Raw genomic sequence first — 16,056 nt, 5'->3', positions numbered from 1 at the left:
TTTAAAAGATGTTAGATGTGACAATAGCCAGTGTACGTAGTAGATAGTATAGTATAGTATAGTATTATTTTCTCTCTTCTATAAAAGCTTTATATTTTAGTTCTAATTAGTATGTTTAGGTTAAGTTTGGGATTGTTCCCATTTTTAAATTATTGTGTTTTTGAAAATAAATATAAGATTGTTGTGTTTTAGATAATATAATAACTAAAAATATAGAAATATAATTTTTTTAACTGTTAAAAACCATATATTTTGTTTATCTACATTACTTGTTAAATATTATGACAAATAACATCAACTCTATTTAAAAATAAAATATGGGACGACTTTTTAAAAAAAAAAATAATGATTTTATCAAAGTGAGTTTAGTGGTATCAATCAAACCTTTGTCTAAAATTGATTAGTAAAAAATAAATGAAATGAGAGAATAAAAGAGTTTTAAAAGTGAACCTTAAAATGATCCAATAAATTATGTCATACGGATTAACAATCACTGGAATCCAATTTTTCTTATCCTAGTTCGTACCAAACGTACATATAGAAATTGCCTTCTTATAAAACAAAAGCAAGTTTTTAAAAACGATTGTTTTTAGTTTGCACACAAATTAACAGAGAAAGAAGAGTAAAAAGAAGATATGAAAACAAAAAAAATTAGAGATGAAAAATGCATCTATAGACTTAATATTACTAATAAAAGAATAGTATTATACATAATAAATTTTCATTTAATATTTATTAAGAATAATCATTGGTTGAATTTTGTGCTAGAAAAGTTCAAAATAGAAATAAAAAAAAAGACACACAAACTTTATCATCTTTCTTTCCTTCTTCTTCTTCTTCTTTTTTCTTTCTTATCCCTTTAGGGTTTTTGGATTAGTTCATTTTGGTTTTTGTCCAAAAATGCATGCAACTACACAAACTACAACACTAACTTTTTCTCTCAATCTTTTTGTACTTATATTAAATTAATTAAAATTGCTTTTGGGGGTTAATAATTAATTAATTTATTGGGATTTGAATTATTGTCCCAAATTATTTCATTTAATTGATATAAGAGGCATCATTCTCTTCCTTATTGTCTCTATTATCCTTATAATGTTCCTTTGCCAACCACAATTTTTTTAACTCTATATGAATTTTGATCTGGCTTTTCATATTACTTTTTCAAATTATTATTTAGATGCCAAACAATTTTCAACTTTAAATATCATTTTAGTTCCTAATTATTTTTTTATTCGAAAACTAATTTAATTTTGATAACTATTATTGCTCTATTCTTTTTCATTGCCAATGGGTGTCCTAAACCCTATTAAAACTTGAATTAGGTTTATTGACTAAAATGATTAAAGTAGAGTGGACATGGAAGAATCATCCGTTAGAACAAAGAAATTAGTGTTTTTATCCATTTAATCGTATTCGAATTTGCAATCCACAGGGGTTGAAGGGTTTGATATAATTGAAACATTTATCCCTACTTTAATTTCTTTTTCACCATTGATCGACTCATACATCTAGACTCTTGGCTTTGTTAAAATTTGACATTTTGGATATAAGAATAGAAATTATATTATTTAAACACTGTTTTCCATTTTAAAATCAAATTGGTATATTCAATTATATCTTTAGCTCAATTATTTGGCACTAATCCTTTTTTTTAAAAAAAAAAGATTAAGTGATAAAAGTCAAAAGTAATCTTTAATTAATTAAGTTAACAACTTGGTTAATTTGTTTGCTTTCTAGTCTTTTATTTTGTTTTCTATTTTCTGTCTTGAAATTTATTGCTTTGGTTTCCTGTCCTCTTAATTTTCATACACACTTTCATATTTGTTGCTTAATTTAGCTTTAATTTAGTAATCATTTTTCTTAATCAAGTTTATTTTCTACTCATGTCTTCTTATTATCAATTAATTTGTGCCTTTTTTAAATAATCGGTTGAATTCTTAATTAACTTATAATTAACTAAATTTATCTTAATTAGCCCTTAAGGGAAGCCTAGAAACTAATAACCAAATCAAAGGAAAAGAGGGTCCCTCATTGACCTTTAATATTGACTTTTACTAACCCTAATATTTAACTAATAATAATAATTAAAAATAGGTTTCTACTACCAATTAATTAATTCCAAGGGGAAATTAAAGTAAATTATCTCCAATTGCCAATTACTCAAACCCCTTTATATATAAAAAAATAATCTCAATAATTTGTTGGGATTCTAATTCTCAAAGATCAAGAAATGAAATCTCTCATTGTGTTTGTCATTTCTCTTAACCAAAGAATCAAAGCATTGACATATTGCAAAATTCTTCAAGTAGTGTTAGGTGGTAAAGAGTGGTCCTTTCTCAAAAGATAAGCTTTGCTCGTTAACTAAACCAAATCCCATTAATTAATTATTATTCATTTCTTATTAAATGTTCTTTTACTATGACAACAATCGGGTTAGGCGGATTTGAATAAAAAATATCGGTATATTCGAATGTCAGTTAAGCTAAGCTCTCTACAAACTAATTGATTATTTTATGTCTTTCTTTCAATGTTGTGAGTAATAATAATATTTAATTCTTTTTATGAGTTTGTTAACTTTAGGATAAAGAGGGTGATGGAAGATATGTGTTGTAATTAGCAAAAAAAAAAAAGTTATACCAAAAGTTTGAGACTGAACTTTTACACATACTCTTGAAAATTTGATTCTTTGTTTGAATCATTATATATCAAAACCTAACAAGAAACATGTTAAAACACAGAGGTCTAGTTAAGTTTGTGCATTATTGGATGATGAATTTGAGAAAGCATTAGGGTAAAAAAGTTTAGAAAATAAATGATAGTTATATTTTTAAGCTTTCTTCAACTTTCACTATTTAGTCCTTTATTTTTTTTAAGAAGACCCTTTAAATATAAAAAAATGGTAAACTATTTACAAATTATAGTAAAAATTTTTATATTCCTTACAATTTAGATAAAAGCGAATAGAATTATACAAGTCTATCATTAGTAGATTTTGATAGAAGTTTGATAGAAGTCTATTAGTGTCCATAAAGCTGATAGAAAGATAGAATATATTAATTTTAAAAAAGAACTAACGGACAAAACACCAAACTAATATCAAAACCTAAACCACAAATGAACAAAGTAAAAGATCACTCAAAGTCAAAAGACCAAAAAATTCAGACCCAATTCATAGCTAAGAGAGCCAATGTCTACTCAAAAACACCATTTTCCTGAAAATTACAAAAATGCCCTTCCCATGTCACTATTTTAATGTTGAAAACTCAACTAAAAGTGTCACCCACATCTTAAAATTTAGAGTTTAATTTGATAAAACTAAAATTTGAGAAACTCACATTTTAAAGGATCTTGAGCACAACTTAAATTTGTGAAAAAAAAAAAAACTCTTTGAATTGAAAAGAGAAACAAAGGACATCAAAACTGCGACCCATGATCCTATCCCATAATATGTAGTTTGCAAGTGAAGTGATGTCACTTTTTACTTTTCCCTTTTGAACAATTTGGGAATCCTATCAACTTCATGAGCTCACATGTCTCTTGCTCCTTCCCTTAACTTTATTCTTTCAACCAAACCCATCGAGTACAAATTTTGATGTCAATCTATGCTCACTTTCGCACAAGTTATTTCTCAAAAATTGAGTATAGGACACAAAAGAACAAACATTTTCAAGTCAACTCTAGTTTCAACATTGATGATACTTGACAAGCAATCTTACATTTGCATAGAAAGACAATCGTGACAAAAAGAATTGACTTTAAGAACATATTAGGTATTATGTTGAGAGTCAAATCATTGAAAAGAAAATGCTGATGATGTTAATCATCAGAAACTTTAAATGCATATCATTGTCCTTTATGCAAACGCATATAGTAGCAAGCAAAATAGAAACAACGAAGTCAAACAAGCATTTGAAATATTAGACAAGTCAAATGAGGCCCTACCAAACTCACCCAAACCAACATTTTTTCTTCTCAAAACTTATATGTATAATAAATTTAATTCAGTTTCATCTCAGATATGGAAGTACATTGTTAGGCTTGCAGCAGTATCTTTACCTTCCCAAAGATGATGTGTACCTTCCCAATTTGCAACCCCTCCCTCCCCCCCCTCCCCTCTCCCCCTCTCCATCTCCTTCTTATTTACATATATACTCCCACATACAGAAGTGAAAGAAAAAAATTTAGGAAAACAGGTCTTCCAGCAAATTATAGCAGAACCAACATATATATGTATTGTATCATTACTGTAAGGCGTACGCTTCCAACGGCAGAATCCCAAGTGAAATCCTGAGCAAAGGAATTAGGGAAATGTCAGATAAACTCGATGCTTAAACACCCAAAAAAGTAGAAATAACAAATACGAGAATATTAAACTAGCTAGAATATTTATGGTATCAAAAAGAGATAAAGAGATGCCTTACATTCCAATGACTACATGGATCTCCTTCATATATGTACTTGTAGTCTTCCAGCAATGCAGTCTCTATAGAGCACATATAATAACCATACTCTATAGATAATATGCTAAAGAAAAGGATTCCACAAGAGAATGACATCACATCTAATAGCCTTCTTACACTTTGAGAACCAGCAGATTGCCTTAAAGTTGCAAAAACTATGCTTCATGTTCTTTTTTTAAAAGTGTCTTTTGCCAATTCTTGGCTTAGCTTATGAATGGAATAGTGGATGGGTTGGATTGGAGATTAACAACTATTTCACATTCATTGCAGCTGCCATATTCCTTAGCTTCTGAGAAATTTCTGAAAATGATGGTCTCTTAGCTGGATCCGAGTCCCAACAGCTTGACATTAAAGCCTTCCATTCTGGGTCGCACCATGTCGGAATTTCAGGGCGTAAACAATTGTTCACAATTCCTCCTGAAAACAAGAAATAAGATTCAGTAGAACAAGATCTTTAGCCTACTGTAAATGTTAGCCGTTCATTTGTTTGATAATCGCATTTGGATTTTTTTTTTTTTCTTTCTTCAAGTTTGAGATGTGCATTTGATAACATGACTAATTATTGCCATTTGATTTTCATAAACATTTTTAAAAATTGTGGCAGATTTTGCCCGTACATTATTGATAATACCAGAAAAGAATTATTGACACATTTTCGCTAGGCTCTGTCTCGAAAGTCCTTTATGTTAGCCTCTGTCTCCTTTTTGCTGGCTCCGCTTTGATACTTTCACTTTTCCTAATAAAAGCTGGTTTCTTCGATTCTTCATGGTAGGAACTAAACGTGGAAGAAGTCAATTGAAATTTAAAAGAACATGGAAGATGGAACAATGTCTTCAAGTAGAGGTCTTGAAAAGGTCAAATACTAAAGTTCACCATTCTAGGGACAAAACCATAGTTGATCTTTGGCCTACTCAACCAGGGAATGTCAAGACCTTATTGATATGCTCGGTTTCAAAAAGGTGGAAAAGTGAGCAATTAGTAGAGGAAATGCTAACAGAAGGAATCGTTCAACCAAGCACAAGTCCATTTCAGAGCCCAATTTTACTAAAGAAACATATAGTATGGTAGGTAGTGATTTTGTGTGGATTACAAAGCACAGGATAATGTTACCCAAATCAAAGGCACAACCCTCCAAGAAAAATCTCTCACCAGCTTCTCGGTAACATTGATCCCTATAACTGGGGCCTTGAAAATCGAGAGCTGTTATGGGTATTGTTTCTAGGCGTAAGCCTTCTAGGCTTCTATTTATCGAGTTTAGTTTTGAATTTGTAGATAATAGGATCCCAAAAGCACTCCGATTGGAAATTACCCCAAAGGGCTGTTTTTCCTGTGAATATCAATAATAGAAAATGGAATACCAATCACACGAACATAAACCTATTGGATAATAGTTGCTGTACAATTAGAAGGGTTTTCTTTTTTTCCTTTTTTTCCTTTTTTTTTTTCTTTTTTGCTTCTCTAAATTAATATATGTTGTCCACATGAAAAATCCAGGAGTAACCAACAGACATGTTTTAAAACCAATCTTTTTTATAAGAGTTTTACAACCAAGCTTAAGATATGATTTCATCATTAAACAGAAAATTCAAGAAATCATTGAAAATTGCAAGCAAGTACAAAAAAATAACAATAATAAATAAATAAATCCATGGCTTATAGATGAGAGGCATAAATTTACTCCCATAGTTCAGCTCACCGATTATTGAAGCACAATGCATATCTGAATATGGTTCATCTCCTGTGAGTAGTTCCCACATAACAATTCCAAATGAGTAAACATCAATCTGTATGCCAATGAAAACAGATCAGTATATAGTTTTTAAAATGTAACTAGCTAAAACAAAATGGTAAGAATGAGAAAAGGGCGACCCTACCTTCTCTGTCACCATGTTACTTTTCCCACTAAGAAGCTCTGGCGCCATCCAAGGCAAAGTTCCACGAACCCCTCCCGATACTAACGTGTGTTGTCTCACCTTTGACAATCCCAAATCACCAATCTAAAAAATCATGCACATAGCATTTGAATTTAGAATCCAGCTCCTTCCCAAGACAAAATGCTCCGCACCTTCAGTCCCCCATTCCCCCATCCCCCCACCCACAAAAATCTTTTTCACTCTTAAGCATTGGTGGGAAGAATTTGTAGTTCTTTAGTTGAAAGATTTATTTTTTTTTTTAAATCGCTAGCTTCATAAATCATATATATTTGATACGCTCAACATCTAAGTTCAAATAAATAATAGAAGAACAACAATGCATTAAAACAAGCCTATAGGTCGCCTCCTGATCCTCCTAGGTTTGCTCTCAAAGCTTCTTTATTACAGCCATTGTATAATTCTCTTGTACTTTGAGTTCTATAGTTCTATCATTAATAAAGAAGCCTGTCTCCGTTTAAAAAAATGCCTATAGGTCCCAACAGAAATATCAGGAAGAAAGGGTGCTACAAATCAGGCCTTTGAAATATCCATAAATAAATAGATCAGTGTACCTTGCAAACAGGCCTCTGAGGGTCTCTCATATTCACCAAAAGGTTTTCACATTTCAAATCAAAATGTACAATATTCTTCCCATGTAAATATTCCATCCCAAATGCAGCATCCATAGCTATAATGAGCCTCTTACGACGATCAATGGTCCTATGAAAATGTAGTATTTGTGTCACATCACAATTCCAGGACTCGCTATCAGAACAGTTTAGCATGAAATACATTCAAAGAAAGAGCAAACGAACTTTAAGAAAGTGAAATAAGAACTATCTGCCACAATTTACCTGTCCTTTTTGTGCAAAAACTGCTTCAATGATCCATTAACCATGAATTCTGTCACTGTAGCTAAGGAACCATCAGGACCATCACGGACAATGCCGTAGAAGGAAACAACATTTGGATGGTGTAAAGAACTTAATATCAAAGCTTCCTTCCAAAAATCAGCAATCTGTTGTATGAAAGAAGTACAAATCAATAACGAGGTATTTGCACCAAAACATTGAACAGATTCAGTAACAAATAAATGCAGGAAGAGGTATCAAAAAGCTGGTATATATTTGGTTACACAAACTAGGCATTGAAACACAAACAAGTAACAAACTTATGGTAGGACATGGACCAAATCATTCATTCTATGAAAACACAAATGCCTAGTGAAAGAAGAGCAATAAGACCAAGATTCTACCAAACGTTCTCTTTCCGAAGGCCGTCCAGCAAAACAACTAGCTTTGATTCTCTTTATTGCAACATCAGAACCTCTCCACTTCCCATGATAAACAGCACCATAAGTCCCAGACCCTAGTTCACGAATCTCCTCCAGATCATCATTTTTAATTGTCTGAACAACAAATACAAGGAATAAAGAATCAAAGCACATGATTGAAAAGCATAAGCAAAGTCATAATGAACACAAGGAATGATCAAAGATCCTTCTAAGAAAATTGAAATATATTAGGTGAAAGAAAATATATGCATAATTGTAAGTTTACTTGTAATCCTCTTGAAATGGCTTCCTCTTCAGCTTTTGTTGGCTCAATTCTGGAGCTTTGATTTTCACTCTCCGTTTCCAACTCAGGTTCCACATGGTTATTCTGTATGGCAAAGGAAACAACAAAAACAAATACAATTACAATGAAATGTCAGGTGACAAAAAAAATGCTCAATTGCTTTGTCCTAACCGAGGAGTGTTGCTCATTTGTTGTCTCTTTTTTCTCTATTGAATCTGGTCTCCTTAGAGCAGTTTCTTCAACCATTGTCTCTTCAGATACTTCTAGTGCTGCTCTTTTCACAGAAGCAATCAACTCAGGTAAGAAACTCAGACGGCTGACAGATAGTTTAGGTTTTTCTAGAGTCTCTACAGAAGGTTTCAAGCCATCACCATTTTCTACTGCAGAGTTTGTGCAAGTTGAATTTAACAATTCAAGGGGTGCAACCTTGGAATATGTATCATCAGTGTTATTCTGCCCTGGATGAGACGCAGTGTGTGCTTCAGAGATGTCAGGTTTCCCCATATCCTTTATCATGTGACCATTTCCTTCCCCATGCACAACTTTCCTTTCCATCATCATAGCTTCATTAACCGCACTAACAGCCCTTAGTTGTGGATTTTGGCTAGGATGAAAAGGTGCAACCATTTTTTCTTGAATGAATGCTGAAGATGAATCTGACCTCTGCATAGGAGAAGCAACAAGGTTTATTTTATCAAGATGTGGTTGGATGTGTTCTAAACTTGTGAATTGTTGATTGTCATGGCCAACTGTGGTCGAGTTAGTCTTCAAAACATGTGCAGGTAAATGCTCTGTACCAGTTGCTCCATCAACACCCAAAACTTTTTGTGAGGATTCATGCCATGGATTTTGGTGGTCCACACCCATATGAATTCGTGGACTACCATCTTGCATGGCTTTGATATATCCTGGATTTATACTTGCATTCCCTTGTTGATGGAAAACAGATGCTTCATATGGGGGAGCAACATGCAATGGATTCTGAACATTTCGCCAAGAGGCGTTTCCGGGCATATGCCTTTGTGCCATTGGAGGATAATGAGGTTCTCCTCCATATCCATAAGGCATATAACCAACACCACGATCTTCAGGAGGAGGAACACACATATGTTGCCCACTAGGCACAACCTGATCACGAAATACCTCATCATGAAAATTTGTTGAAGCATGGTAGCCATCAGCAACATTACTTTGTGTAGAAGGCAAATTTGAGCCAGAACCATCCACAATGTAGTGATCAGTTAATCGCCCAGTCCCAGAAACATGTGTTCTCGTGTCATCCCCTCGCACACTCATTTGGTGTTGCATAATCCATCCTTTCTCATGGGGTGGTGTCTCATTATAAGCAGATCGATGATCATTAATATTCTGCTCGTTTGGAAAAATACCATGATGGAACTTTGTGTCTGCCTTCTGCATCAAGGCCTCCCTATTCTGAGTGTATTCAAGGGGAAGCCCATTTAAGGTATTAACTTGCTCCATGTGTGCTTGATACCGATGAAAATTTGCTCGACAGTGTTCACAAGAACTATTCCCATCTGGAACACCATGTCCATGTAATATATTACCTGGGAAACCCGATTCTTCATTAATTGTTCCATTTGGCAGCCATACAATATTCTCATTATACTGTGGTTGATGTTCATACATATGTTGGTGATTCATTTGTTGCCTGACATAGTCTTCAGGCATTCTTTCCAAATATTTATCTGGCAAATCGGGGAATGGCATACGGTACCGTGCAAATGGAGAAGATGGATAGTCTCCCATTGGTCTTGAATCATATGGACCGTGATGCCTAGGTGAAAGTAAAGCAGGACTCCATGGAGCTTCCATTTCACTATACCTTTGAGCCACAGATTGTTGTTGCCCCCCAGACCCAACATGAGGGATTGTGAGCTGATGCAGGTGGTATTGTGACAAGGGCTCACAACTCCTCTGAGTGTGAAGACTACCTTCAATATTCATTGGATTCAAAAAATGTTCAGTCCCGTGCATATCATCTATGCCACTAAGTGCAGGGGAATTTTGTTGTTGTTGTCTAACAAAATCATTCATGTCATTTGAATTATTAAGAGCATCTACATATCGCCTCTCAGTATCCCTCTCATCCCCATCCACAAAAGGCAAAGAAGCATCTTGTTCAGGATGCGAAAACAAAAATATCCTGAGCCTAGTGAACCCATCACCAGAACCCACCTTATCATACTCTTCCATCATGTTAATCACGTCGTCATCATTGACAACTGACACAAGAGCATCAGGATCCTCATCTGGTTGCTGGTATTTCAACACTGCAGCCCCATCATAAAGTTCCCTCATCTTAACCATCAACTCTTCATAGGTAATATCCCTCGGAACACTCACAATCCTTGTCTCTCCCCCAACATACCGAAGCTTGCCATCTTGGGGGCGAGGCATTATACTTCCCAAGAAGCTGCACAGGAACTTAACGCGTGGGTTTTCATCATGTGAACCAGGATTTGAGATAGGTGAGGAATTAGGGGTAGAGCTACGCGTCAAAGGGCTATCCATCTGTTTAGATATTTGAATGTCACTAATTGATGCAGTTCTTAGTTTTGCCCAAACATTGAATTTTAATCACATGACGACAAAATCACGAAAACCTAATACAAACCAAAAATTTGTAACCATCCAAAAAGCAACTCCCAAGTTTCTCAGTTTTCAACGAACCAAATTCTTCAGTTTTCCCAAATCCATTTGGCACATTGTAAGGAATCAAAAAAACATCCTGACAAAATCAGTTTAAAAGATTAAAGAAGAAAACAAAAAAGAAACGAATCAATCAAAAACAAAACTGAAGGCAGTCCAAAAATACGAGAAATTCTAAAAATGGATCAAAAGATCATTCAAATCCTCCAATTCACAAAGAAGCAGGAATTTCATAACAATGTATATATTAATATGGCTCATTTTTGGTCATCTAGAAACAAAATCATGAGAGCATGGACAATATCACATTAATGTTGAGCTATGTGGGTGGTTTCAACATCCCTGACAATATATTTTCTTTGATGTATATGGAAAAGTGATATACATGCTTCTACAATATTACATCACAAATATGGTGGAAATTCAACTTACAATCTCTTAGAAGTAGGGAGATATGTCTCAATTGTTGACCTACGAATAATACTTATGTTTTTTGCGTATAAAATATATCAAAGATTTATTTTATAGGACTCTCCATATATTAGGATTTGAGCCTAGTAGAGGTATAGAAAGTATAGTGAATTTTTTAGTTAATATTAAAAAGAATTCAAAGTTGTGCAAGAAAAAAGATTAGGTTTTTCCATGCATCTCATACAACTATAATAAATCTGCCTAAATTTCTCTCTACCACATATAATGAAAACATGCAACATTAGGAAATTGTAAACTTTTCAGAACTTTGGGAGATTTAATAATGCTATAAAAACTATATAATTTTTCACAAAAAAACAATACGTTAAATCTTTAAAAAAAATTAAAAATATGTGATAAATCTTTTAAATGAAAGGGAAATTGAAATTGAAACTATGAGAGACAAATAATTTAAGTGCATAATTTGAAATTTTTAAAATCACCATTTTGGTGTTCAAAATCATAAAAGTCAGTTTTGAATAATTAAAACCATATTTCTTAATGATTTTAAAAATGACAAAGGTGATTTTAACCATTTCAAAAATCACTCTTAAACATGCTCTAATCTTATTTTAGCAACCATTGCCTAAACTGCTTAGATGTAGCTTTTTGGTTATACTGCCTCTATTTTTGTCTACACGAGATTTAGGTTTCCTTTTACTTTATCATTTTTTGTATGAACATATTTTTACTTGAGTGCTTGCAATTAAAATACTTGTTTGTTATGAACACACTAATAGTTGTTGGGTCATTGTATTTCAGGGGAGAGAGCTATCCTTTAGGGTGATAAGGATGGGGTTAGAAGACATATACTTATCAAGCTCTGGTCCATTATCTAACAAGTTTGGGAAAGACTATCATTTTGGTTAAATCTCCGTCCATATACACACATTATAAATTGTATTCATATTTATGTTCATTGTGGTCGGGTGGAAAGATATTCTTTTATCTACCTAAATTGTGTGTGCATGCACACATGTTTTATGCATGTAGATACAAAATTGTGTGAAAAGAATAAAATAGTTCAAATCATAATGGGTTTGCCTAATGATAAATAGGAAGCATGACCTTGATAAAGGGAAGGTTCAATCCATGATGGCTAGCTACCTAGGATAACAATACCATTTTTGTCCATACACTTTGAGGTGTGTCCAATTTTAGTCCTTGTACTTTCAAGTGTCCAATTTTAGTCCCCATATCTTTTGTATTTTCTAGTTGGAGAGTGAGGAAAATGGTGTGAGTGATACCAAAAGCTTCCAGAGAGCATTCATGTAACTGGAATCAGGGAGATAATTTTGTGTGATTGTAACAATTTATCACTGTCATGGGTTTCGTTTCAGTGAGCCGTGGTTTTTCATCAATTTTGGAGTTCTACACATAAATTCTTGAGTTTCCTATTTTTTATTTTAATTTTGATTATTTCATGTCTATTTCTACGATAAAGGTAGAGTTTTCCAATAGTGAAACCAAAAGTAAACCCAAAATAACTAATTATGAAAGTAGACTATTTATCACAAACATCTTGAAGATGGCGGAGAAGTGTGATCTATTATATCCTTAACACTAACACATTAAAAGATCAAGGATATTGGTCAATACTCCTTAACGAACTGTGGCTTGGCATGAAAACAAAAAACAATACCATTGGTATTCCCTTCATAAATTCTAGAAAATAAATAAAGTTGAAGTAGTACATCCAATAGCTACCAAATAAGCCAAAAAAACCAAAAACCAAATGTTTATCTAACTAAGCCTAAAAAATTGAATTATATTTCTGGATTGGAGGCGTAGCTCCCTGTTGTCATAGAATTTCCAGAAACACTTAGACAACAAGACTGGGATTTGGGTTTCAAAAAAGGTCTTTTAGATAGAGAATTTTGAACATTTACATAAACCTTATCAATTGCATCAACATTGTGTAGCAGCTCAGCTCAAAATTCAGATATTGAATCTTTGGACAAGTTCAAATTCATAGTGGATTGCGTTACCAGGTTACAATTTTCATTTCCTATCATAATTTAAAATACTTAAATTCATCAACAACACATAACAAAACATTCAAGAGTGAGAGAGAAAAACACAGAAACAGATACAACACCCACCAATACATAAACACATCAAACTTCTATTACAATAAATTTACAATCTTGCATACCTTACACTGAAGAATAGCTAAACCCGATGCCCTGAATATAATAAATAAATAAATCAGAGATCTGAGATTAACCAAAAAAAAAAACATAAAAAAAAAAAAACAGAGAAAGACGGTGAGGGAGACGAGAGAGAGGGAAGAGGGAAGAGGGAAGAGTGAAGACTTACCTTAGGAGTTTGGAGTCAGTGGCACTGGAAATCGACGGAGTGGAAGAGAGAGACGCCGGGAGGGGGATCAAGGGAGAGGAATTGAGATAGAGGGGGTGAAAGGGATGGACGGAGATCAAGAAAGGGTGAGGGTGAGGAGGATAGGAAGATGGAGAGGAGGAGAAATGGGGGAAGGGAGAGATGACGGTGGCGATTGTGGAAGGCTGAGGGAAGGAGAAATCGGCCAAAGGGAAAACTCCTTTGTACCTTACCTTTCATCGACTATGATGATTCGTGTTAATCGAAAGGCTACTATTTTTGTTGTTTTACAAAAGATATAAAGAGATGGGTTTCTCAACCCTCACCTAGCTTTTCTTATTCGTCGCTAACACATATTATATTTTCGTATGTTCCCTCCGTTACATACGAGTGCACTCTCTAACAAGAAAAGATAGTTTGAATAAATGCAAGGGTTAATAACAAAAATAAATTTTAGTCAAGGTTCGTTCACTTACAAGTTATTAAAATGAACGAGTTTTAAATTACAATTCAAAGACAAAGATAAAGAAGTCTAAAAAAACATAATACCCTAATGTATATAAAGACATATAATTTTTTGTAAGGTTCCAAAAGACAAGTGTATTGCTTTTTGTTTACAAGGACGATGACGAAGAGCTAGGGTGAAAATATTATCTACTTTTTTTCAATATATAATAATATATACTCAATTCATTCATTTTGTTTCTACAATTTAAAACTCAATCTCTTTTCGACTATTTTGACGTTTTATAATCTCATTTTCATTTTAAGCTTAACTTAGCATGCATTTCACTATCTTAAATAATTCCTAAGAAGAATTACTTAAGTAAGGTGGAGGGGATGTGCCTTTCTTAATCCCATACCATATTTTGGGATTGAGAAGTTTGCAACTTCCTCCTAAGAAAATTTATTGTTTTTTTTTTTCTTTTTTGCACGTCTTCAAATTGAGATTAAAATGTTGTTTTTAAATATATCAAAATTAACCAAAATATTATAGATTAGTATATGTGTTTATAGCAAATAACACAATCTATAATAGTCTAATAGACATAGATAGTAATTATCTTATCTATCACATATAGATTGTGATATTTGTAAACGACGTTTCATTAATTTAAAGCAAAAGAACGACTCAAAATAAAATTGAAAATAAAAAATTGCTAAAAAGAAAAAGTGAAAATAAAAGGTAAAAGATGAACTAAGATGGGTGAGTTGTGTTTGTGACTTATTAAGTTGGGGATTCCCACTCGTATTCCCATGAAAAAGAAAAACGGATATGTCTATTTAAGTCCTAACCTATAGAAATTTTAGGACACACTTTCGGAATTTTGAGATGCAAAGTTGGAAATGAAATATGAATCAACATCTACTTTAAATGTAAATTTAGAGAACATGTTCTCTTTTTCTTTTTTGGATATTCTTTTTCTTCTTTAGCATATTCTTAAGATACTCATTTTATTTCAACTTCCATGGTCAAACATTACATACTTTTGATTCTTTTTTATTTTTTATCTTTTACATCTCATGTTGACTCTTCAGTTAATTCTTTTAACAATGCTCGATTCACCAACTTACCTGTGGAGATGGTTATAACGAAACATGTTTGACTTCCCTCAACTTAATCCATTTGTCCTTCTCTTCAATGTTTTCCATGTCTTTATTTGTAACTCGCAAACTGTAAGGACACAATCCTACAATGTTTTGGAGACCAACTTCAACAAATACCATATGTCTGCACGAACTTCGAGAACCACTTTAAGAAAAGCTCTATGACAACCATTTTGTACAATGACGGTCTCCACGTAGTTACTTTCGACTGCTAACCCTGATAATCATCCATGAAAACCAATTCTATCAATCATCTCTCCAACACTTATCTCTAATGCTAAAGTCGATCGATATATACTAGAAAAACAAAATATAAAATACAAAAACTCAATCGATGAACGTATTTTAAATATAAAATTAAAATTATTATATTAGGGGTATTTAATAGTACTTTTTTATATAATTTGTGATTAAATAGAAAATGAATTGAGTATCTATCAAATGAAACAAACTTTTGAAAAACTAAAAATGATTATTCAAATAACATCTTTTTTTCATATACAATCCAAATAGGAGATCGAGTGACAAGTTAAAAAACATTACATGTATTTTTTTATCAATTAACTGAAAAAAAAAAAATCAAGATTTTATGTGCAATCTTGAACAATATGTGGTTGAAAATCTACAAGTGGATCATGTTCAAGTATTAACTTAAAAGGTCTATTGTATATGGATAAAGTTGAGTTAGCAAGAAGATTTGATGATTGTTGGAAGGATCGATTGATTATACTTTGTTCGACAAGAGGATTGATCAAAGTTCGACATTAAATAAATAAATGGATGAAAATATAAGAGAGGAGGACAACAACTATTTCCAATGGTATGATGTCTTTCGGGTGAAACCAAAAGTGATGCCCAATGTAGACAATATCACATACCATTATGGAGATATTGGAGTGTTAATTCACGATTCAAAAGAGAGTGTGCGATGTCTTTTCAAAACCGGGAGAAGAGTTGAAGAAAAGTTTTCAAAGGTAACTTACTCATCCCTTGTAACATGTAAAAAGTATGTTT

The 16,056-nt window shown here is 32.9% G+C and overlaps 1 protein-coding gene across 5 annotated transcripts; it reads right to left on the bottom strand.

Annotated features, from left to right (window-relative positions):
- Window positions 1–3,934: 3,934 nt before the first annotated feature.
- LOC101215475 lies at window positions 3,935–13,740 on the bottom strand. Of its 5 annotated transcripts, none has more exons than XR_004214726.1 (12): window positions 13,417–13,740; window positions 13,253–13,283; window positions 8,325–10,705; window positions 8,125–8,222; window positions 7,936–8,037; window positions 7,632–7,784; window positions 7,231–7,394; window positions 6,949–7,096; window positions 6,338–6,460; window positions 6,160–6,247; window positions 4,425–4,880; window positions 3,935–4,290 (listed from the first exon to the last, which is right to left on the bottom strand). XR_004214726.1 is itself a non-coding variant. In XM_031881507.1 (10 exons), the coding sequence occupies exons 3-10, from the start codon at window positions 10,486–10,488 to the stop codon at window positions 4,714–4,716; spliced, it is 3,309 nt and encodes a 1,102-aa protein (XP_031737367.1). In that variant the 5' UTR covers window positions 10,489–10,705; window positions 13,253–13,283; window positions 13,417–13,739; the 3' UTR covers window positions 4,421–4,713. The 5 variants fall into 5 exon arrangements, 1 of the variants encoding a protein (XP_031737367.1); XR_004214724.1 differs by having other exon boundaries at window positions 8,125–10,488; window positions 10,592–10,705; window positions 13,417–13,739; XR_004214723.1 differs by having other exon boundaries at window positions 8,125–10,705; window positions 13,417–13,739.
- Window positions 13,741–16,056: the final 2,316 nt, after the last annotated feature.

Source organism: Cucumis sativus, chromosome 2 (assembly GCF_000004075.3).
Source record: "Cucumis sativus cultivar 9930 chromosome 2, Cucumber_9930_V3, whole genome shotgun sequence".
NCBI classification, from domain to species: domain Eukaryota; kingdom Viridiplantae; phylum Streptophyta; class Magnoliopsida; order Cucurbitales; family Cucurbitaceae; genus Cucumis; species Cucumis sativus.
The sequence above is the reverse complement of the archived record's forward strand: the minus strand, read 5'-3'. Positions and strand labels throughout refer to the sequence as shown.

Bases quoted from the DNA above. Each gene is read 5' to 3' on its own strand.
- LOC101215475 (XM_031881507.1), bottom strand. From the start codon at position 10,488: ATGGATAGCCCTTTGACGCGTAGCTCTACCCCTAATTCCTCACCTATC. The intron at 7,785-7,935 runs GTAAACTTACAA...TTTGTTGTTCAG, and splicing joins CCATTTCAAGAGGATTACAA to ACAATTAAAAATGATGATCT. The intron at 4,881-6,159 runs GTGAGCTGAACT...TCTTGTTTTCAG, and splicing joins GCATTGTGCTTCAATAATCG to GAGGAATTGTGAACAATTGT.